Source organism: Muscardinus avellanarius (genome assembly GCF_963383645.1).
Source record: "Muscardinus avellanarius genome assembly, chromosome: 19".
Classification (NCBI taxonomy): Eukaryota; Metazoa; Chordata; class Mammalia; order Rodentia; family Gliridae; genus Muscardinus; species Muscardinus avellanarius.
In genome coordinates this window covers 228,526-251,927 of record NC_137805.1, presented here as the reverse complement: position 1 = coordinate 251,927, position 23,402 = coordinate 228,526, and the positions used below count along the sequence as shown (strand labels likewise).

At 45.2% G+C, this 23,402-nt stretch overlaps 1 protein-coding gene across 1 annotated transcript in view; it reads right to left on the bottom strand.

Moving 5' to 3' along the window:
* OVOL2 (ovo like zinc finger 2) overlaps positions 1–23,402 on the bottom strand; it is a gene marked incomplete at both ends in the record, with an annotated part of 40,919 nt that overhangs the window by 6,887 nt on the left and 10,630 nt on the right. The window contains one exon of the mRNA XM_080716567.1: positions 17,020–17,209. Coding sequence (XP_080572693.1) covers positions 17,020–17,209 — 190 coding nt within the window. The remainder of the gene's footprint in view (positions 1–17,019; positions 17,210–23,402) is intronic.

Sequence of the window (23,402 nt, the reverse complement as noted above, 5' to 3'; positions counted from 1 at the left end):
CAACCCAGGCGCAGCGTCTTCACCTGTAAAAGGGGACATTCTTTGTGGGTGTGGCGCTAGGGATTGACCTGGGGCATTCTATCTGCAAGATACACCCCAGTCCAATTTTATTTTTATTTCAAAACGGTCTTCGTGCTAGGTTGATGACAATCTCACTACATTGCAAACTTCCTGTCTCAGCCTCCCAAGTACTGGGTTCAAGGTGTGCGTCACCACTGGATTAAAATGGAATAATACCCCCCTTTCGTTCTGAGGATTATCAGAAGTGTTGCATCCTCCCAGATACCAAGGATCAACAAGATGCACGCCAGTCCCTGTGGTCCAAGGCGGCATGACGCAAATGTGCCCTTTCATAAACTGCCTGGTGTACATGAAACAGTGTGCCTCAACACTGTATTCTCTGGACACTTGTATTTGTGCACACCTTTGTATTTCACAACAGAATTTTTTAAAGTTTTGTGATACTGGGAATTGAATCGAGGGACATTCTAACTCTGAAAGCCCTATTTATTTTTTTACCTTATTTTTTTTGGTACTGGGAATGGAATCCAGGGGCATTCTACCTCCGAGTTACACCCCCAGCCCTATTTTTTATTCTTTATTTTGAAACAGAGTCTCACTGAGTTGCAAAGGGCCTCACTAAGTAGCTGAGGCTGGCCATGAACCTGGATTCTCCTGTCTCAGCCTCCCAAATACTGGGATTATAAGTGTGCGCCACCATGCCTTGTATCCCAAGCACTTTTTATTTATTTTTATTTTATTTTTGTGGTACTGGGGATTGAGCCTAGTCATTCTACCTTTGAGTTCTACCCTCAGACCTGTTTTACTTTAATATTAATTAATTAATTTATTTTTGTGTCACTGGAAATGGAACTCAGGGGCTTTCTACCTCCAGGCTACATACACCCCAAGACCTATTTTTATATTTTATTTGTAAACAAGGTCTCACTAAGTTGCAGAGGGCCTCATTAAGTAACTGAGGCTGGCTTTGAACCTGTGTGATCCTCCTGTCTCAGCCTCCCGAGTATTAGGATTACAAGTGTGCGCCATCACACCTGGCTCTTATTTTATATTTTGAAATAGGGGTCTTGATAAGTGGCTGAGGATTTTGCAAAGTTGTTGAGGCTAGCTTTGTACCTGTGATTCTTCTGTTTCAATCTCCCAAGTACTGGGATTATATACATGTGCCATCATGCCCATCTCTTACATTATTTATAATTCCTCTCTTTCCTTTAAATAATTCCTTTCAGGCTGGGCGTAGTGGCACACGTTTGTAATCCCCGCGCTTGGGAGGCGGAGATAGGAGGATCACGCAGGTTCGAAGCCAGCCATGCTGGCTTAAGAGACCCTGCCCCCCCCCCAAAAAAAAGTATAAAATAGGTCTGGGAGTGTAGCCTGGAGGTAGAAGGGTTTCCAGGAACCCTAGTACCACCAAAATAAATAAATAAATAAATAAATAAATAAATAAATAAATAAATAAATCCTTTTTGTGTATCTGTATGTGGTGCTGGGATGAAACCAAGGGACATTCTACCTTTGAACTGTACCCCAGCCCTATTTATTTTTTATTTAGAAACAGGGTCTCACAAAGTTGCTGATAGCCTCGTTATTTGCAGAAGCTGGCTTCAAACCTTTGATCCTCCTGTCTCAGCCTCCCAAGTACTGAGATTATAGTAGGTACATGTCTCCATGCCCAGCTTAAAATAATTTCTTAAACTATTTTAAAAATTTGGAAAGAGCCAGATGCTTGCAATCCCAGTATTTGGGAGGCTGAGACAGTAAGATCACAAGTTCAAGGCCAGCCCCAGCTACTTCATGAGGCCCTTAGAAACTTAGTGAGACCCTGTTTCAAAATAAAAAACTAAAAAATTAGGGCTGGGGTGTAGCTCGGAGGTAGAATCCCCCTGGGTTCGATCTCCAGTTCCACATTCCACCAAAAAATAAATAAATAAATAAACTGTGGTCATAAGGTGGCTGGTGGACAGCACTCACTGCCCTTTTGAACGGTGTACCATATGTCTGTATTACCTCCAAAAAAAATCAATCCTTCCTTCCTTATTTACTTCTTATTAAATCCAGTGCATTCTACCTTGATCTACAAACCCAACTCTAATTTATTTTTTTTCTGAGCTATGCCCCCAGCCTATTTTTATTCCTTATTTTGAAACAGGGTTTCACTAAGTTGCAAAGGGCCTCACTATGTAGCTGGGCTGGCCACGAACCTGTGACCCTCCAGTCTCAGCCTCCCAAGTACTGGGATTATAAGATTATGGCTCCACGCCAGGCCCCATCTTTTTTTTTTCCCCCAAGTACTGGGCATGAAACCCAGGGACATTCTACCTCCACGCTATATCCCCATCCCTATTTTTTGTTCTTTATTTTGAAACAGGGGTTCACTGAGTTGCAAAGCACCTCACTAAGTAGTAGCTGAGGCTGTCCACGAACTGTGAACCTCCTGTTTCAGCCTCTCAAATGCTGGGATTACAAGCATGCACTATCACGCCCTGTTCTTTTTTGTTTTGAAACAGGCCCACTAGTTTGCTGAGAGTCTCACTAAATTGCTGAAGCTGGTCTCAAACCTGCAATCTTCTGGCTCATCCTCCCAAGTACTGAGATCACAAGCTGTTGGCCACTGTGCCCAGCTGAAAAAAAAACAAAACTTTTTGTTGGGTTATCAAAAAAGGGTTTTTCAGCCAGGTGTGGTGGCGCATGCATGCTTGTAATCCCAGCATTTGGGAGGCTAGACAAGAGGTTCATGGGCAGCCTCAGTTATTTAGTGAGGCCCTCTGCAACTCAGTGAGACTCTGTTTCAAGATAAAGAATAAAAAAATAGGGCTGGGAGTATAGCTCAGAGGTAGAATCTCCCTGGGTTCAATCCCCAGTACTGGGGGGAAAAAAAAGGTTTCTCATCCTCAAGTTTTTATTCCTAATACCATATTAAAGCAGAGAGTGGTGGCACACTTCTATAATCCCAGGACTTGGGAGGCTGGGACAGTAGTGCTGTGCCCAGACCCATGTCGCAGGAACGGAGAAAGACAGCACCTAAGTCGCAGGAGGATCACCAGGTTTGAAGCCAGCCTCAGCAATTTAATGAGTTTGTCAGCTACTTAGTAAGACCTTGTGTCTTAATAAAAGATAAATAAAGGGCGACCGAGAAAAGCGGGGCTTAAGAGCCCCGCTAACAACCAATCTCTATTACTACAAAATCAGCACCTTTCATAGCCAGAAAACACCATCACCAGAGAAACAAAAAAATCACCAGCCCCAGAGAGGAGGGGGTCTCAGAACGGAGCTCAGAGCCACAGAGGAGATACGCCGGCCTCACAGCCGAGGACGCAGCAGCAGCGCCTTACTGCTGGCGGCAGCAGCGAGCTCACCGGACGGCTACGGCTACAGACCAATGCACTCAACAGCCCACAGGCTCCAGAGAGGAGCGGCGGGCAGCGAGCCGAGGTGAGCTGCTATGGATCAGCCCGGCGGGATTCGGCAGATTTTTCGGCACAGGGAGCGTCTAAAGTTCCCAGTGGCTGGGCTCAGCACACGCTGCAGGGACTCAGAGCAGAGCTCAAAACCAGAAAAGAAATACACCAGCCTCACGGCCGAGGGCTTGGCAGTGGCACCATATTGCCACCGGCGGCAGCAGCAGAAAATTCACCAAGTCCACTACAGCTCCATCTGTGTACTCAACAACAGTGAGTCAAATTGCGGGCCCCAGAGGAGAAATCCCAGTACTGACTCCCAGGGACTTGACCCAGTGGGGGAGTGGCGGTGGCAGAGATATCACACCATAGGAGAAAGCGCAACCTGGCACCCCCCCATGGTTTAAAGCAGCCTCTATCGACTCCCTGGGTCTGAGACTCGCCATACAACCCAGTAAAGGAGTAGTGGGGACCGAGATACCACAGACTCAAGATCCAGAGCACCTTAAGTGAAGTCATAGTCACCCAAGGGAAGAACCCAGAGAAGGCACAAACTTCCAAAATCATGGGAAAGAGGAATAACAATGGAGCAATGAATGCCCACAACCCCACAACATCAGAACCTGATAAAACAGAAATTCAGAGATTTCTAGAAGATCAAATCAGGAAAATAACTGTAGAAACAATAGAGGTGTTTCAAAAAGAATTCAGAGAGAGCCAAAAAGAGATAAAGGATGCAATTAATGAAGTAAAGGCCTAAATTCAAAGTACAAACAACCAATTAGACCACATGGAGAATAGAATCTCGCTCTTAGAAGATGAGCAATCCAAAAATGAATGCATAGTTTCTAATCTAGAAAAAAATATCCGACAGCAGGAATCTGACATTGAAGAAATATGGGCCCATTTTAAGAGAGCTAACCTAAGAATATTTGGAATAGAGGAGGGAAAAGAAGGTGAAACCAAAGGGATCAACAATCTCTTCAAGGAAGTAATAGCAGAAAATTTTCCAAACATAGAGTAAGAGGTCGATACACAGGTCCAGGAAACTTATAGAACTCCCTTTAGACAGGATCGGAGAAGAGGATCCCCATGCCACATAATTGTCAAAATGACCAATGTGGAAGCCAAGCAGAGAATCTTAAAGGCAACAAAAACAAAGAGCCAAGTGACATTCAGAGGCAAACCAATTAGAATCACTCCAGACTTCCCAAACCAAGTCATGAGAGCCAGAAGGGCATGGAGTAACATATTCTAAACTCTGAAAGAAAACAACTTCCAGCCAAAAATTTCCTACCCAGCAAAACTTTCTATCAAATTAGATGGAGAAATAAGAAGCTTCCACGACAAACAGAAACTGAAAGAATTTATGTCTTCAAAACCAGCACTAGAGAAAATACTCAAAGAGATTAACTACAAAGAAGAAATAGGTAACACACACCAGAACCAGAGAAACAAGATTTTCCATCCAACAGACAACTAAGATTAGTTATCTGTGGAGATTCATTATTTATGTTAGTCTTATACCTATCTCTAAATTGTATTGTTTGCTTTTATTGTTGTTAATTTTTAGGATTTCTAGTTGGAATATTAATATACCTTCAGATATAGCATTTGGAAATATTTTATCCCATTCTATCAGTAACTTTTAACTCTGTTTACATTGTCTTTGGATATACAATATTTTATTTTTTAGGGAGTTTGTATACCCTTCTGTTGCCTGTGCCATTGAAATCATATCCAAGAAATCACTGCCAATTTCAATGTTGTGAGGTTTTATGACCCAGATTTTCTTCTACAAGTTTATAGTTTTAAGATTTATATTTAGGTGTTTTATCTATTTTGAGTTAATATTTGTATATGGGATTAGGTAAGGGTCCAATTTTATTCTTTTTCATGTAATTATTATTTTTCAACAATATTTAGTTAAAAGATTATTATTTCCTCCACAAAATGTTCATGGAAACCTTGTCAAAAATAACTTGACAATATATGGAAGAATGTATCTCTAGGCTTTTATTTAACTCCAATGGTTTATATATCTGCCTTTAGAACAGTACTACACTGCTTCAATTATTGTAGCTTTATATGGTTTGAAATCAGAAAATACATATCTTCTAGCTTTGTTCTTTTTCGAGATCATTTTGGGTATCTAGAGTCCATATTCCATATTAGGATAGATTTTTTCTGAAAAAAAATATATAAATATATGATAGTTTCACCTAAAAAAAAAAAAAGAAAAAATATTCTCTGGTAAGAAAGAAAGCAAAAAGAAATATTGAAATGTTATCTTTAAGTTATCAAAAGCTTGGTATCAGACAAATGAAACTGTTCTGTGAGATTATCATTTTTAATTTTGGATAAATTGCTATAATACTAGATGCCAACCACTAAGCCAAGCATGGGAAGGAGGGATGGGGAGGGAATGGGGTGGGGATGGGGTGGGGGCTGACTGGGCGATGTGTGCATGTATGTCTACAAAAGTTTTTTTGTATCCCACTATGATGTATGAATACAGTGCACCAATTAAAAAAAAAAAAGATAAATAAGTAGGGCTGGGGGTGTAGCTTGGCGATAGAATACCCCTGAGTTCAATCTCCAGCACCACAAAATAATCAAGTAAATAAGTAAATAAAATAAAATTAAGTAGGGCTGGGAGTGTAGCTCAGCGGTAGAAGAACCTGGATTCAATTCCTAGTACCATCCCCACCAAAAAAAACCACTAAACTTCGTATCCCAAGCACCAAGGAAATTCGTTATTCCTAGAACTTTATTTGCTCCCCTTGCTGTAACTCAAGGGCTCCTTCCCTGGACTTGATCCAGATGTTGACTTGCAGTGAAAAGGCTTACAGCCTGCAGCCTGCATGTGGGAGTGGACTTTGAGGACAAACTCCTGGAAAGGCAATTTGGCCGTGCGCATAAAAACCACACCTTTCCCAGCCTTTGGCCTGGCAACCCCACTCGAGGGACATGAACCTACAGAAAGACGCACAGATGGGCTGAGTGCATACAAGAACATGCGTGACACCATCACCTGAAACTGAAAAAAGAAGGCCCAGAAGAACTCTGAAAACGGAAACAAGTGTCATTTATTGGGGAATTGGCCAAAAATTAGGCCTCCATGTTGGAAACTGACAATGATTTGTAAGAGACGTTCTTACAACCATGGAATAAGCTCCAAGATATATATTACATGAAAAAAGTAATGTGTACTAAAAACTTCTGGGAAAAAAATATGATGATGTGCTTTAAGAAGCAGAATGGGGGCGCAGCAGGCAGGAGGAGGCTTACCCTTTTTTTTTCTTTCAATTTTCCCCATATGAATATATGACATTTCTCGCTAAAAAATAAAAATAAAAAGTAAAACAGTGAGGAGGGACAGTCTGGGAAGCAGTAGGCAGCTCCGGCAGGCAGCCCCCAGGCAGCTGCCCTGGGTGGGTGTACCACAGTCGCATTTTTTCCCAATCCAGTCAATCCATCCCCTTAGGCTCCAAACAAAGAGGCCATTGTTTTCTCTTCTTAAATCAAGATGGGATTTGTTTGCCTTCCCATGAAGCCCCAGATGGGAGATAAGAGAGGGTGCTGGCTGATCACTCTCCCACCCCACCTCAAATCTGAATTCCTCAGCTTCTCCCTCTGAAGCTTCCACAGGAATAGCAAGTGCCCTAAAGGACACCTTTACTCCTGTTGGAATTAAGACTTTACTATCGCCCTGAACCACACCTCTCAAGACTGAGCCAGGTACCCAGGAAGTGCCGACCCCTCACAATTATTTATGGTGGTCCGTAATTTCTTTTCTATAGCTGCGCTTATTTTGTATGTATGAATGGATGGATGGATGGACGGACGGACGTATGGATGGTTCTGGGGACTGAACCCAGGAACATTCTATCTGAACTATACCCCCAGCCCCCCCCCTTTTTTGGAAGATTTAAAGAAGTTTATTAGAAAGATAGAAATACAGAAAATAGAAATACAGCCCCATGCCATTTTGGCATGAAGGGATGACTTGAAATGAACACCCCCCCCAAGCCCTTTTTATTTTTGTATTTTAAAACAGGGTCTCATTAAGTTGCTTAGAACTTTACTAAATTGCCGAGACTGGCCTTGAATTTGCAATCCTCCTGTGTCAGCCTCCCAAATTATGGGATTACAGGCTTGCACCATAGTGCCTGGCTCCCTCAGCCCTTTTTTATTTTGAAACAGAATCTCATTAAGTTGCTGAGGGTGGCCTTGAGCCTGCAATCTTCCGGTCTCAGCCTCCAAACATTGAAATTTGCAACTACACCCAGCAAGGCAAAAAAAAATTTTTTTTTGGTAGTACTGGGGATAAAACCCAGGCATAATCTACATCTGGAAGCTACTCTCCCAGCCTTATTATTTATTTATTTTCTCCTTTTCAGTACTGGAGATCAAATCCAGGGGCATTCTACCTCTGAGCTACACCCAGCCCAATTTTTTTAAATTCTTTTTTTTTTTTTTAATTTTTCTTGCAGGTCCGGGAATGGAACCCAGGGGCATTTGACCTCTTAACTACACCCCCTGCCCGTGTGTGTGTGTGTGTGTGTGTGTGTGTGTGTGTGTGTGTGTGTGTTACTGGGATTGTGGGATTGAACCCAGGGGCATTCTACCTCTGAACTACACCCTCAGCCCTATTTTATTATTGTTTTGAAACCAGATCTCATTAGGTTAATAAGAATCTCACTACTTGCTGAGGGTGTCCTTGAGCCTGTCATTCTCCTGTCTCGGCCTCCCAAGTACTGAGATTTCAGGCACAAACTGTGCCACTGTTTCCAGTTTCTATTAGCTTTTCATATGCTCTGAAGTCTTTCACAGAACAAGCACTCATTTTAAAATCAAGAAAAATAAAATAGTCTTGCTGGGCGTGGTGGCTCACCCTTGTAATCCCAGCATGAGATAGGAGGATATGGGTTTGTGGACAGCCTCAGCTACTTAGTGAGGCCCTTTGCAACTCAGTGAGACCCTGTTTCAAAATAAAGAATAAAAAATAGGGCTAGGGGTATAACCCTGGGTTCAAAAACCAGCAACACACACACACACACACACACACACACACACACACACACAGAAAGAAAATACTCTCAATAAATGGTGCCCGTGAGTGACTCCCCTGGCTTTGAGGTTCCAACATTGTTCCCAGGTGCTGCTGGTCCACGGACCAGAGGAGAGAGGTTATGAGCACTTAGTGCAGAACCCAGCACTGGCTAGTGTTTGGTTATTATTTTTTACCGGAAAATATAGATCTCCCTTTACCAAAAGCAAATCATTTACGTCAACAGATAGCCATTCTTAGGAAGTATCCCAGCTGGTTTGACCTAAAACACTTAAATAAATCCCAAAGAATATTCTATAAAAACAGGCCCATGATGTTTTTCATAGCTGTGAATTGAATACACAATTATTTCTTTGATGCCTTCTTTTACTTTCTATGTATTTGGTAGTGGGAATTGAACCCTGAACTATTCTACCTTTTTTGATTTTTAAACAGTTTCACCAAGTTGTTGAGGCCTGGTACCTACAATCCTCCTGTCTCAGTCTCCCCATTACAGGGATTACAGAAGTGCACTACCACACCCAGGTCCTTTCTCTATTTTCCCCGGAGACGGGGCCTCGGTGAGCCTGTCTATTCCGTGGAATAGAGCACTGTCCTCTGTGACATGTGCAGTGGGTGATGCTCCCTCACCGCCCACACTCCTGGACCACTGTGTATCAACCTCACCGCCCACACTCCTCTTCGGGACCACTGTGTATCACCAGTTGTAGTGCATGTTGGCAGTTAACAGCTCCTGGCCACCTACCTCTCCGGGACTGGGAACTGAAAACTGACCTCCCAGATACCTGGGGGATGCAGCCCTCAGCAATGTCTGGCTGAAAGGGGTAGGAAGTCAGACTGGTGGTGCTCACCTATAATCTCAGTGCTTGAGAGACTGAGACAGGAGAACTACATAGCAAGACCCTATTTCCAAATAAGAAATAAAATCAGGCTGAGGATGTAGCTTTAGAAGCAGAATGCCCCTGGGTTCATCCCCAGTACCACACACACAAAAAAAAGTAAATAAGAAAAAAAGAAGAGCTGGGCATGGTGGGTACACACTTGTAATCCCAGCATTTGGGAGGCTGAGACAGGAGGATCGTGGTTCATGGACAGCCTTAGCTACTTAGTGAGGCCCTCCGCAACACAGTGAGACCCTGTTTCAAAATAAAGGATAAAAAGCCGGGCGTGGTGGCGCACGCTTGTAATCCCTGTGCTTGGGAGGCTGAGACAGGAGGATCGCACAGGTTCGAAGCCAGCCTCAGATACTTAGTGAGGCTCTTAGCAACTAAGTGAGATGCTGTTTCCAAATAAAATATAAAATAGGCCTGGGAGTATAGCCTGGGTTTCACCAACAGCCCCCCTCCCACCAAAAAAATAAAAAATAGGGCTGGGGGTATAGCTTGGCGGTAGAAAGAAAAGAAAGGGGTAGGAAGGTCATTCCCAGCTTGCCTGCAGCCAGGACTACTCTAGCAATCCTAGTACCACAAAGAAAAAAATGTTGCTTCCAGGGAACAGGACCAAGGACAACTCGGATTGCCCTCAGTCAGCCACTTGTTTGCTGATATATTTTTCTGTGTGTGTGTGTGTTGTGGGATTGAACCCAGGGGCATTCTACCTCTGAACTACACCCTCAGCCCTATTTTATTATTATTTTGAAACAGGATCTCATTAGGTTGATAAGAGTCTCACTACTTGCTGAGGGTGTCCTCCTGTCTCAGCCTCCCAAATACTGAGATTACAGGCTCAAAATGTTATAGAACTCTTTGTATACCAGTTGGAATCTCTCTTTTTTTGTTTGTTTGTTTGTGGTACTGGAGGTGAAATCCAGGGGCTTTTCTACCTCGGGGCTATACTCTCAGACCTATTTTATACTTTATTTGGAAACAGGGTCTCACTAAGTTGCTGAGAGCCTCACTAAGTAGCTGAGGCTGGCTTCGAACCTGTGCAATCTTCCTGTCTCAGCCTCCCAAGCGCGAGGATTACAAGCGTGCGCCACCACGCCCGGCTTTACTTTTTCTTTCTTGCATTATGTCTTCAAAATCTAGTCTGTGTGTTAAACCACATCTCAGCTCTGCCCAGCCACCTCTGAGGGGTTCAGTAGCCGCATGAGGCCAGTGGCTGCTGTCCTGACTGGCACAGTCCCAGCTTTCCCACACCTAGACCGCTCCTGAGCCACAGCCTGTTCCCCAGTAAGAGAAACTCTGAAGCCCTTTACAGCACACCCACTGGAGGCACTTTTATTCACCAACTCAAATGACTTTTAGTGCCACATAGGAGTCACTAGAAATGTCACCTAAAGAAGACCTAGGCGCCTCAGGCTGGGCCTGGGAGTCCAGGCCTCCCCCTTCCTGCTCACCCCAGGACAGACAACCTCTAAGCACCACTGAACACACACACTCACTGGCTCCTATACAGCCTACCAAACCCCATGCTGCAGTGTGAGTGTGTGCCAGGTCTCAATTGACCTTTATCTCACCTTCCTCCAAAAGTAACCAGGCTTCCAGAAATGGCATTGAGGCAGAATGGTGAGGCCCCTGCTTCAGGGAGAACACCAGAAGGCCCTGGGATGCAAAGGGGGCCGAGATGGGGAGCCTAGGGAAGGTCAACAACCTCAAATGTCAGGACAAGCCTGTCTTCGTTCCCAGCTCTAACAATTATGAGTTGCTGAGTTCCACGAGCCTGGTCTTGTCATGTCAAATAGTAACGGCCCTTTGGGGTTGTTTGAGATGATAGGATCCGTGTTGAGGGCCTGGCATTGCTGACAAAGCCATGTGTAGCCTGCTGCCACGCAAAGGCATCTCCCATCTCTGAGGAGTCGCCCTCCTCGCTGCCAACTCATCTGCCTCCCTGGAGAAGATGCTATCAGACCCTTCCCCACATCCCCTCTGCAGATCGCTAGGGCACTTCTCTGCCTGCAGGTGTTCCCCAGAAAACAGGACAGGCCCACAAAGGGATGGGGGAGGAGGTGACTGCCCAGAATTTGAAGGTCCTAGGATGGACCCCCAAGAAGGCAGGATGAAGGCTAGAGATGAACACCCCAGCTTCTTCACACCTGGAGCAACGTGAGGTGCATTATTATTATTATTATTATTATTATTATTTTTGTGGTCCTGGGGATGGTACCCAGGGGCATCCTACCTCCGAGTGACACCCCCAGCCCGATTTTTTAATCTTTATTTTGAAACGGTCTCACTGAGTTGCAAAAGGCCTCACTAAATAGCTGAGGCTGGATCCTCCTGTCTCAGCCTCCCGAATGTGGGGATTACAAGTATGCGCCACCAGACCCAGCTGTGAGGCACATTCTCTGTGGCTCCTCAGAGGACCCAGCAGGATCAAGCCTCAGCTGTCACAGTGCTGACCTGTGCATTAACAGACTCTCATTAGCTGTTTTCTGTCTCCCTCCTGCACTCCCTCACAGTGCCTCCTGGGATTACCTGCTAAATACAACCTCCACACCCACATCCTTGTGCTCCTGGGACAACTCTAACTAAGACACTCCCCATTACCAATGCCCTCCCTTCCTTCTGTTTAGCTGTGGGAATCTCACTCATCTCTCAAGGCTCAGCCAAAGGCCACCTCCTCCAAGAAGCCCCCTGGTTTGCCATCAGAAGCAATGCACCTCCAGGACACCCTGTTGCCATATGCCGCTTTTGCTTCCTTCTGTTTCCCTGGTGAGATGAGCAGATATTTGAGTTATTTCTCAAACCACCATGGGTTGTGACCTCCCCAGCACAGAGCTGAGTGGGTACGGGAGGCCTGCACACACTGGGTCCTCTGTAATCACTACGACTCACACTGCTGCACACAAGGGATGGTTTCTAAACATGGGAGATGCCATTTTGACCCTGAAACCTCTCATCTGTCACTTTGTTTGTTTATTTATTTATTTTGTGGTCCTGGGGGTTGAGCCCAGGGTCATTCTACCTCTGAGCTACACCCCCAACCCTATATTTTTATTCTTTATTTTGAAACAGAGTCTCACTAAATTGCAGAGGGCCTCATTAAGTAGCCGGGGCTGGCTGTGAACCCATGATCCTCCTGCCTCATCCTCCCAAGTACTGGGATTACAAGGGTGTGCCCTCATGCCCGGCTTCCTCCGGTCACTTTAGATGACAGTCATTAAAATCATCAGGCTTGCCGGGCGTGGTGGCGCATGCTTGTAATACCCGCACTTGGGAGGCTGAGACAGGAGGATCGCACAGGTTTGAAGCCAGCCTCAGCTACTTAGTGAGGCTCTCAGCAACTCAGTGAGACCCTATTTCCAAATAAAGTATAAAATAGGCCTGGGAGTATAGCTGGGAGGTAGAAAGCCTCTGGGTTCCACCCCCAGTGCCACAAAAAATAAATTAAAATTTAAAAAAATCATCAGGCTCATTTTAGACATGGAGAAACTAAGGTGAAATCATAAGTAAGTCAGTCTCACAAGTCAGATAACATGGATACTCCTTCCCTTTTTTTTCCTTTCATTCTGAGGATAGAACCAGGGTTCTGCACATCCTAGAGCTCTACTGTGGTGCTCACCCAGCCCTTTTTCTTCCTTCCTTCCTTTTTTTTTTGGTTCTGGGAATTAAACCTAGGGGCATGCTACTCAGAGCTATACACCCAGCCCTTTTTATTTCATCTCATTTTTGTTTTTGTTTTTCGCGATACTGGGGATGGAACCCAGGGGCATTCTCCCTCTGAAAAAAAAAAAAAGTATTTTTTATTCTTTATTTTGAAACAGGGGGGTCTCACTGAGTTGCAAAGGACCTCACAGTAAGTAGCTGAGGCTGGCTGCGAACCGTGATCCTCCAGTTTCAACCTCAAATGCTGGGATTACAAGCGTGCGCCACCACATTCAGCTTTTAATTCATTTTGAAACAAGGTCATGCTAAGTTGCTGAGGGTCCTGATAAATTAAGAAGGCTGATCTCAAACCTGTAACCTCCCCCACTGCCAGGATTACAGGCATGCACCATCACACCAACTCCTTTCTTTTCTTTTCTTTTTTGCAGTACTAGGTACTGGGGATTGAACCCCAGGGCATTCTACCTCTGAGCTATACCCTCAGCCCTATTTTTATGCTTTGTTTTGAAATGGTCTCACTAAATAGCTGAGGCTGGCTTCGAACCTGCAATCCTCCTATCTCAGCCTCCCAAGTATTAAGATTACAAGTGTGCGCCACCATGCCCAGCTATTTTTTCCCCACTTTGATTTCAACCGAAACTACCAACAGCCCTTTTTACTCCCTGACGCCCTTTGCTTCATCCAAGATGCCAGAATTAAGAGAGTGACTGCAGAATCTATCAGGTAAAGGAGCAGAACAAACCAGCCATGTCTTCAGGGACGCGCTGAAGAGCTGAGACACTCTCCAGCCAGCTCAAGACAAACAACTTAATGAATGAGTCGTCCCTGTGGTGTCCCCAGGGCCAGCTGCCTACAGTGGCTGTCAGATGCTCCGTGGTCCTTTCCACCCCAAGACCCGACATTACCTACCAGATCCCATCACCATACAGGCCCCCACCACTTCCCAAGCATTCTCCCCATCCCACCCTGAAGATGAGCCTGACCTTGCAGAGGTCAGACTTTTACTGATTAACTGGAATTTTTAAAAAAGAGAGGTGTGTGATGGTGCAGGCTTATAATCCTAGTACTTGGGAGGGTAAGGTTCAAAACCATCCTTGACAACGAGGTTCTCAGCAACCTAGTGAGACCCTGTTTCCAAATAAGAAATAAAATCAGCCGGGGAGGGGGGTGGTGTAGCTCAGAGGTACAATGTCTCTAGGCTCAATTCCCAGTACCACACACAAAAAATAAAAATAAAAAATTTCTTTCTTTCTTTCTTTCTTTCTTTCTTTCTTTCTTTCTTTCTTTCTTTCTTTCTTGTACTAGGGATTGAACCAAGGGGCATTCTACCTCAGACCTACACCCCCAGCCCTATTTTTTTTTTCTCAGTACTGAGGATGGAACCCAGAGGCATTTTACCTCTGAGTGACACCCCCAGCCCTATTTTTCTTTTTTCTTTTTTTTTTTTTTTGCGGGTCTGGGGATGGAACCCAGGGGCATTTGGGTACACCCCCAAAGATACACTCCGAGATACACCCCCTGCCCTAATTTTTTTTATTCTTTATTTTGAAACCTGGTCTCACTGAGTTGCAAAGGGCCTCACTAAGTAGCCAAGGCTGTCCACGAACCACGATCCTCTGGTCTCAGCCTCTCGAATGCTGGAATTACAAGTATGCACCACCATGCCCGGCTCTTCGTTCTTTATTTTTTAAACAGGGTCTCACTAAGTTGTGGAGGGCCTCACCAAGTTGCTGAGGCTGGCCTTGAACCTGTGATACTCCTGTCTCGGCCTCCCAGGTACTGGGATTACAAACCTGCGTCACCACGCCCAGCTTCCTTATTACATTTGAAACATGGTCTCACTAAGTTGCAGTGGGCCTTGCTAAGTAGCTGAGGCTGTCCACAAACTGCGATCCTCCTGTCTCAGCCTCCCAAATGCTGGGATTATACACATGCACCACCACACCCAACTCCACTCACTTTTTTGTGTGTGTGGTGGTACTGGGGTTCCTGGAAACCCTTCTCCAGGCTACACTCCCAGACCTATTTTATATTTTTATTGGAAACAGGGTCTCTTAAGCCACCACAGCTGGCTTCGAACCTGTGCGATCCTCCTGTCTCTGCCTCCCAAGCGCAGGGATTACAAGCGTGCAGATTACAAGCATGCGCCACTGTGCCCGGCGTTCCACTCACTTTTGTTTTTTGTTTTTTGTTTTTTTTTGGTGGTGGTACTAGGGGTGGAACCCAGAGGCTTTCTACCTCTGGGCTATACTCCCAGACCTATTTTATATTTCATTTGGATACAGGGTCTCACTAAGTAGCCGAGGCTGGCTTCGAACCTGTGCGATCCTCCTATCTCAGCCTCCCAAGCGCAGGGATTACAAGCGTGCGCCAACACCCCCGACTTTCCACTCACTTTTAAAATAATAATACTATGAAGGAATAAATGAGATGAACTGGGATGGAATGTGATGATCTGGACGTGTTTCATGAAAGGGCTGGGATGTGGGGTGGGCTGGGCTGAGATAGAACTGAGTCTGACCTTGGACCCAGACCATGAGGTACTCTCTATGAAGCCCATCCACAGGAGAGGAGTCTGCATTTCATTCTGCCCAGAGGCGGAAATACTTTGGCAAGGTAGTGGCCCTTAGCATTCTGGGGGATCCTTAGAGCAAAGGTATAGACTCTGGGCTCCAAGCAGGAGAGCCTGGAGGCCACATGTTCGTTCCTAAGATAAAACTAATGAGGGTTGTGACCAATCAGAAGGCCCAGGAGCGAGGCAAAGGGTACACACTCTCATTAATAGTGAGCTGGTGAGGACGCAGAGCCACACACTGAAGTTGGGAAACAGGTTGGGGAAGAGCCCAGCATATGAGTCCCTGGGTTCCATACCAGCATCAAAAGGGAAAAAAAAGGTCAGGTGTGGTGGCACACACTTGTAATCCCAGTTTTTGAAGCCGGGCGTGGTGACGCAAGCTTGTATTCCCAGCATCCAGGAGGCTGAGACCAGAGGATGGTGGTTCGTGGACAGCCTCAGCTACTACTTAGTGAGGCCCTCTGCAACTTAGTGAGACCCTGTTTCAAAATAAAGAATAAAAAATAGGGCAGGTGTGATAGCTCAGAGATCAAATACCCCTGGGTTCCATCCCCAGACCTGCCAAAAAAAAAAAAATCCCAGCTTTTGGGAGGCTGAGACAGGAGGATCGTGGTTTGCAGACAGCCTCAGCTACTACTTATTGAGGTCCTCTGCAACTCAATGAGACCCTGTTTCAAAATAAAGAATAAAAAATAGAACTGGGGGTGTAGCTCAGAGGTAGAATGCCTTCCCTGGGTTCTATCCCAGTAACTAACACACACACACACACACACACACACACACACACACACACAGAAAAAAAGGATCAAAGTAAGTGGAGAAAGAAAGTGAGAAGGGCCTAAAAGCAACGTTCTTGTCCACCAGGCTCAAGTAGGAGGCTCAGGTCAGCTCCAAGTGAGCTGAGCATTTTCTTTTGATCCCACATGAACATAATGCCATATTCTTTTTTTTTTTTTTTTTTTTTTTGGTGGTACTGGGGTTCCTGGAAGCCCTTCTACCTCTGGGCCACACTCCCAGACCTATTTTCTGTATTTTTGAAACAGGGTCTCTTAAACCAGCGCGGCTGGCCTCGATCCTCCTGCCTCTGCCTCCCAAGCGCAGGAATTACAAGCGTGCGCCACCACTCCCGGCCATAATGCCATATTCTGAGACAAGATTATTTCCAAAAAAAGAGAGGCATGTCATACCAGAGGTAGCTGCCTGGCTCAAGTTGACATGGATACCAGGTAAGTGGAGTCAGTAGGCGATTCGAGATGTACTGGTTCCAACTACCCAGTCCTGTGACCCTTCGAGAAATATACCTTCCCTCCAGACCCCTGAGATTGGGTCTTAGTAGGGAAAGATACAGGATCTCTTGATCAATAAAGCACACCCAAGAGCCAAAGCGCGGGGTCCCAGCCTCACCTGTGTGTGTGCGGACGTGCCTCTTCAGGTCAAAGGTGTCATTGAAGCCCTTGCCGCAGAAGGTGCACAGGTGCCTCTTGACTTGGTTGTGGCACTTGAGGTGGCGGTTGAGCATGCGCTGCAGGCGGAAGCCTTTGCCACACAGATCGCAGCTGTGGGTCACCGAGTCACTGCAAGTGCCTGTGGTAAACTGAGCAGACGGAGGCTATGAGATCCCAGGGCAGGCTCTGGGGCCTCCTCCCTGTGGTAAACTGAGCAGACGGAGGCCATGAGGTCCCAGGCCAGGCTCCGGGACCTCCTCCCTGGGGCTCTATGTCTGGCCTGTGGCTTTTGTTCCCTCTCATTTCCAAGTGGGGCTGGGCATAGTGACACATGTCTGTAGTCCCTGTACTTGGGAAGTAAGACAGGAGGATCACAGGTTTGAAACTACTCTCAGCAACTTAGTGAGGCCCTCCCCAACTTAGCCAAACCTTGTTTCAAAATAAAAAATAAGAGCCGGGCGTGGTGGCACACGCTTGTAATCCCTGCGCTTGGGAGGCTGAAACAGGAGGAGCAGGTTCAAAGCCAGCCTCAGCTACTGAGTGAGGCTCTCAGCAACTTACACCCTATTTCCAAATCAAATATAAAATAGGTTTGGGAGTATAGCCCAGAAGTAGAAAGCCTCTGGGTTCCACTTCCAGTACCACCAAAAGAATAAAATAAAATAAAATAAATAAAAAATAAAAGCCGGGTATGGTGGCGAATGCTTGTAATCCCAGCATTCGGGAGGCTGAGACTGGAGGATCGCGGTTTGTGGCCATCCTCCGCTACTTAGTGAGGCCCTTTGAAACTCAGTGAGACCCTGTTTCAAAATAAAAAATAAAAAAATAGGGCAAGGGGGCATAGCTCAGAGGTAGAATGCCCTTGGGTTCCATCCCCAGCATCACACACACACACACACACACACACACACACACACACACACACACACACACACATACACACACACAGAAATAAAAATGGATTGAGGGTGTAGCTCAGAGGTAGAATGCCTGTTCAATCCTCAGTACTACAAATAAATGTAATAAAAAATAAAATAGGTCTGGGGGTGTAGCTTGGAAGTAAAATACCCCTGTGTTCAATCCCCAGCATGAAAAAAGTAAATAAAAACTTTTGAGTGGGTTTGGCTTTGAGGAAGGAGAAACAATAGGCAGCAGGTCCTTCAGATATTTACTCTCCACTTCTGCCTGAGAATAGACCTGTGATAACTAGCTGAGCACACTCTTACAACACTCTTATAAAAGACACAGCCCTGTGACCACCCTGCTGATGAAACACAAATTTCCTTAAGGGGAAAGGAGTGTTTCCTGCTGGTTGGAGCCCCAACAACTACCTTGGGCCATGCAGTGAATGAGGACTGAGGATGAAGGAGGAGGAGAAGGAAGGAATCTGGGTCCTGCTGTGGTCACTGACCCCAAAGACAGCTAGTGAATTACTCCCTCTTTGTACACATCCATCCATCCATCGAGAGAGGGGGACTATTTCCTCTTTCTGTGAATCTGGCCATGGCTTATGACTTCTTGGACCAATGGAGAGCAGCAATGATATGTCAGTTTCAGGTCTTACTTCCAGCTTCCACTGCCTCCCTCTGGTAAGCCACTTGCCACCTAAGTAGTCCAAGGCCACCATGTTGTGAGGAAGTCCAAGCTAGCCACATAGAGAGCCAGAGACCAAACAGAGGAGCACTGAGGTACCAGACATGAACAAAACCTCCTTGGACCTTCTAGCCCAACCCAGGCTACAACCAGCTGAGTGACCCCAGCCAATGCTACCTGGAGTACACTGCCTAGCTGAACTGGGCCCCTGTTCCTAACCCGAAAACTCATGAACAAATAAAAGTATCACTTGGGTAAGTGATATGGTCAGGATCTCACAACCTGTTCTCTGCCTTAAACTGTGCTTGCTGCCTTAAAGGAAGAAAGATGAATTTATCTACCTAAGAAATTTATCTATATAATCTATATAATAATTTATCTATATAATAAACAATTCAAGACTTGATATATTCAAAGGTTACCAAATCAGATCCTTTAGGAAATGGATCTAATTGCTCTGCCAAAATTTTGTTCCCCTAAGGACTGGGGGGATATAGCTCAGTGGTAGAGTACTTATCTAGCAGATGCAAGGCCCTGGGTCCCATCTCTAGCATTGCAAAACAAGTAGAACATTTATCTTACAAAAACATTAGCAAGAAGAGTCGGTCTTTTCTTGGCTCCACATTCTCTGAGCTGCCCCTACCCCACTCATTTCCTTTACCCTGGGCACTGCCTCCTCTAAGACTCAGCTCAGTTGTGACCTTGCTATCACAGCCCTCTTCAAATATGGGCGCCATGCCAGACTGTTCACTGTCCATTAGACCGATGCCTCTGAGACTTCTCTACATCCTTGGGGTCTTGTTAAATGCAGGTTTTGGTTCAGGAGGTCTGATGGGTTCTGAGGTGCCACACTTCTAGCCAGTGACCACAAGATGCCCCTGAGACTGATCTGTGTGCTATATTGGAAAACGTGGGGGTGTAGCTCAGTGGTAAAGTGCTTGCCTTCCATAGGCAAACCCTGGGTTCAATTTGCAGCAGAGAAAAAGAAAAAGTGAGACTAAATAGAGCACTAGTACTCAGAGTTTAGTGGAGCTGTCCCTCAATGTCCACAAGGGATTGGTGCCAGGACCCTGTGCAGATGCCAAAATCTGTGGATACCCAGGTCCCTTATATAAGTCGGTATACTGTTTATCTAGGCCTGATGAGGCACACTTGTAATCCCAGTACTTGGGAGGCCGAGACAGGAGGATCCCAGGTTAGAGACTAGCCTTAGCAATTTAGTAAAATCCTCAGTAACCTAGGGAGACCCTGTTTCAAGAAAATGGTATAGTATTTGTATATAACCAATGCATATCCTTTTATATGCTTTTTTAGATACTGGGGATTGAATCCAGAGGCATTCTACCTCTGAGCTACACCTTCAGACTAATTTTTAATTCTTATTTTAAAACAGGGTCTCAAGCTGGGCATGGTGATGCACACTTGTAATCCCAGTACTTAGGAGGCTGAGACAGGAGGATTACAGGTTCATGGCCAGTCTCAGCTACTTAGTGAGTCCCTCCACAATTTAGTGAGACCCTGTTTCAAAATAAAGAATAAAAAATAATCTGGGCGTGGTGGCACAGGCTTGTAATCTCAGCATTTGGGAGGCTGAGACAGGAGGATCGCAGTTTGTGGACAGCCTCAGCTACTTAGTGAGGCCCTTTGCAACTCAGTGAGACCTTATTTCAAAATAAAGAATAAAAAGTAGGGCTGTAGGTGTAGCTCTGAGGTAGAATGCTCTTAGGTACCATCCCCAGCACTGCAAAAATTTTTTTTAATTAAAAAAAATTAAAAAGAGTTGGGGGTGTAGCTCAGAGGTAGAATGGCCCTGGGTTCCATCTCCAGTACTACAAAAAAAAAAAAAAAATCAACAAACTGGAACAATAATAAATGTATCCCCATGACTGCCACTTTTCATAAATATTTGCTTATTGACTTATTTATTTCAGCAACATTCGTGTATTTGTATATGTGTGCGTGATACTGGGGATTGAATCCAGGGGCATTCTACACCCCCAGACTGTTGTGGGGTTTTTTTGTTGTTTGTGGGCGACACTCCCAGACATATATATATATATATATATATATATTTTTTTTTTTTTTTTTTTTTTGAAACAGGGTCTCTTAAGCCAGCACGGCTGGCTTCGAACCTGCGTGATCCTCCTGCCTCCACCTCCCCAAGCACAGGGATTACAAGCGTGCGCCACCACGCCCGGCCCCAGTCCAGTTTTTTATTTATGTGGAAACAGGGTCTTGCTAGGCTAATGAGTCTCACCACTTGCTGAGGCTGTGCTTGAACCTGCAATCCTTTCTCAGCCTCCCAAGTACAGGGATTACAGGCATGCACCACCACGTGCAGCTAACATTCATGTATTTTGATATAGGAATTATTAATGTGTTTAATTACAGAATATTGTTCCAGATGTTCCAGTGGTAGTATTTACACCATACTACCTTCTGAAAATGCCTAACAGTCTCATCCTTAATCCAAAACTGACACTTTGCAAAGGTTATTAATGAAGTGGGAAAACTATCTTTGAAGTTGGGGAATGCCATCAATCTGGAAATTAATTCAGGAAAAAAGATGAGGAGCGGATGAGCGCGTCTCCAAGCCACCAGCCTGCAGGGTGCTCACTGTCTGTCCTTTGCTCTGCAGGATCTCAGCTTTTGTTCACAAAATTCTCAAGAACTTCTAAAACACAGGTCTCTGCAACAAAAACAAACTGATCATTGTATCAGAGCTACTGAACACATCAGGAGCATCCAGAAAGGCAGGGACCGGGGCTGGCTCTGTGACCAACTTCAAAGCTGCTCAGATTACTTACCTATCAAACTTCTAAAGGAAAACCAACAAGAAAGGGGAATGACCTTCTCTTTTCCCTTTGGATGCTTCCTCTAGACCAGTTCATTAAGTTAATGGTCCTATTTCCTGTAGGAGGAGACTGAGTCCAAGGCTACCTTTTGTGGCCCTTTGGACCAGATTTCTACCGACAAGTTAGCTATATTTTAATGCTCATAATATGCTAAGAATATTTTCCCAATTCGTTTTAGATTCAGATTATCCTCTTGGTCCAAGGTATCATTTCCCAAGGGTTCACAACTACCTACATGGCAGAAAGGAAAAGCTTCTCAGATGCAGGGATTATGAAGGGAAAACATCTATATACACCTGAAGAAACTGACATGATAGACATGGTTCTATCCCCAGTACTGGGGGAAAAAGTATATCTATCTATCTATCTATCTATCTATCTATCTATCTATCTATATTTAAAAAAAAAGACATGGAACCTGCTTGTGGCCACCGGCTTGTGAGTACCTACATTGAGTTATTTATTCACTTATTTATTTATTTATTTATTTTGTACTGGGGATTGAACCCAGCACCATTTTATCTTTGAACTCTACCCCTAACCCTAATCTTTTATTTTAAAATAAGGTCTCACTAGATTGCTGAGGTTCTTGATAACTTTCTAAGGCTGGCCTCAAACATCCAGTCCTCTGTTTCAGCCTCTCAGGTACTGGGATGACAGGCATGTGCCACCACGCCTGGCCCACAGCTCAGGCTGGCCGTGAACCCATAATCCTCCTGTCTCAGCCTCTTAGTACTGGCATGACAAGTGTGTGCCACCATGCCCGGGTCTTGTGCTTGGTCTTTGCCACTAATGACTGTGAGAAGTACAATGAAAACTTAGAATTTTTGTGCCACTTCAGAATATTGTATTTCAAAATAAAAACTTGGAGTCTCCGGGTTGGGCTTTGGCTCTAATAACTACAAAGAATTCAGTGAAAACTCACTGGGTTTTATCTTTCCCACCCTGAAAGTAAGGAGACCGGGCCACATAAATTTCAAAGTTTCCCACAGTGGGTCCCATGAATGGACACTCTCAATATCCACTCTGAGTCTCTTTTTGGGACCCTCCTGTATTGCAGAGGCTAGTGACCTACTAACTTTATTTCTCAGACTCCCTCCCAGAGGGTTTAAGAAGAGACTTGGGAGCAGGACCCAGCGGCTCACACCTGTAATCCGAGTACTTGGGAGGCTGACACAAGAGGATCTTCGGTTTGAAGCCAGTCTCAACAATTTAGCGAGACCCTCAGAAACTTAACAAGACCCTGTTTCAAAATAAAAAATAAAGCCGGGTGTGGTGGCGCACACTTGTAATCCCAGCATTTGGGAGGCTGAGACAGGAGAATCATAGTTGGTGGACAGCCTCTGCTACAACTAAGTAAGGCCCTTTACAACTCAGTCAGGCTGTTTCAAAATAAAGAATAAAACTGGGCGTGGTGGCCCACGCTTGTAATCCCAGGATTCGGGAGGCTGAGACAGGAGGATCAGTTCTAGGACAGCCTCAGCTGCTTAGTGAGGCCCTTTGCAACTCAGTGAGACCCTGTTTCAAAATAAGAAATAAAAAATAGGGCTGGGGGTGTAGCTCAGAAGTAGAATACTGGTGGGCTCCATTCCCAGTGTTGCAAAAAGTAAAAAATAAAGAATAAAAGATGGGGCTGGGGGTAGATTTCGGAAGGACAATGCCCCTAGGTTCTATCCCCAGTACTGAAAAAAAATACAAATAAAATATAAGCCCAAGCGTGGTGGCACAAGCCTGTAATTCCGGTGATTGGGAGGCTGAGACAGGAGGATCACGGGATAGGACAGCCTCAGCAATGTAGTGAGACTCTCCGCAACCCAGAGATCTTGTTTCAAAATTAAAAAATTGAGCCGGGCGTGGTGGCGCACGCTTGTAACCATAGCCTTTAGGAGGCAGA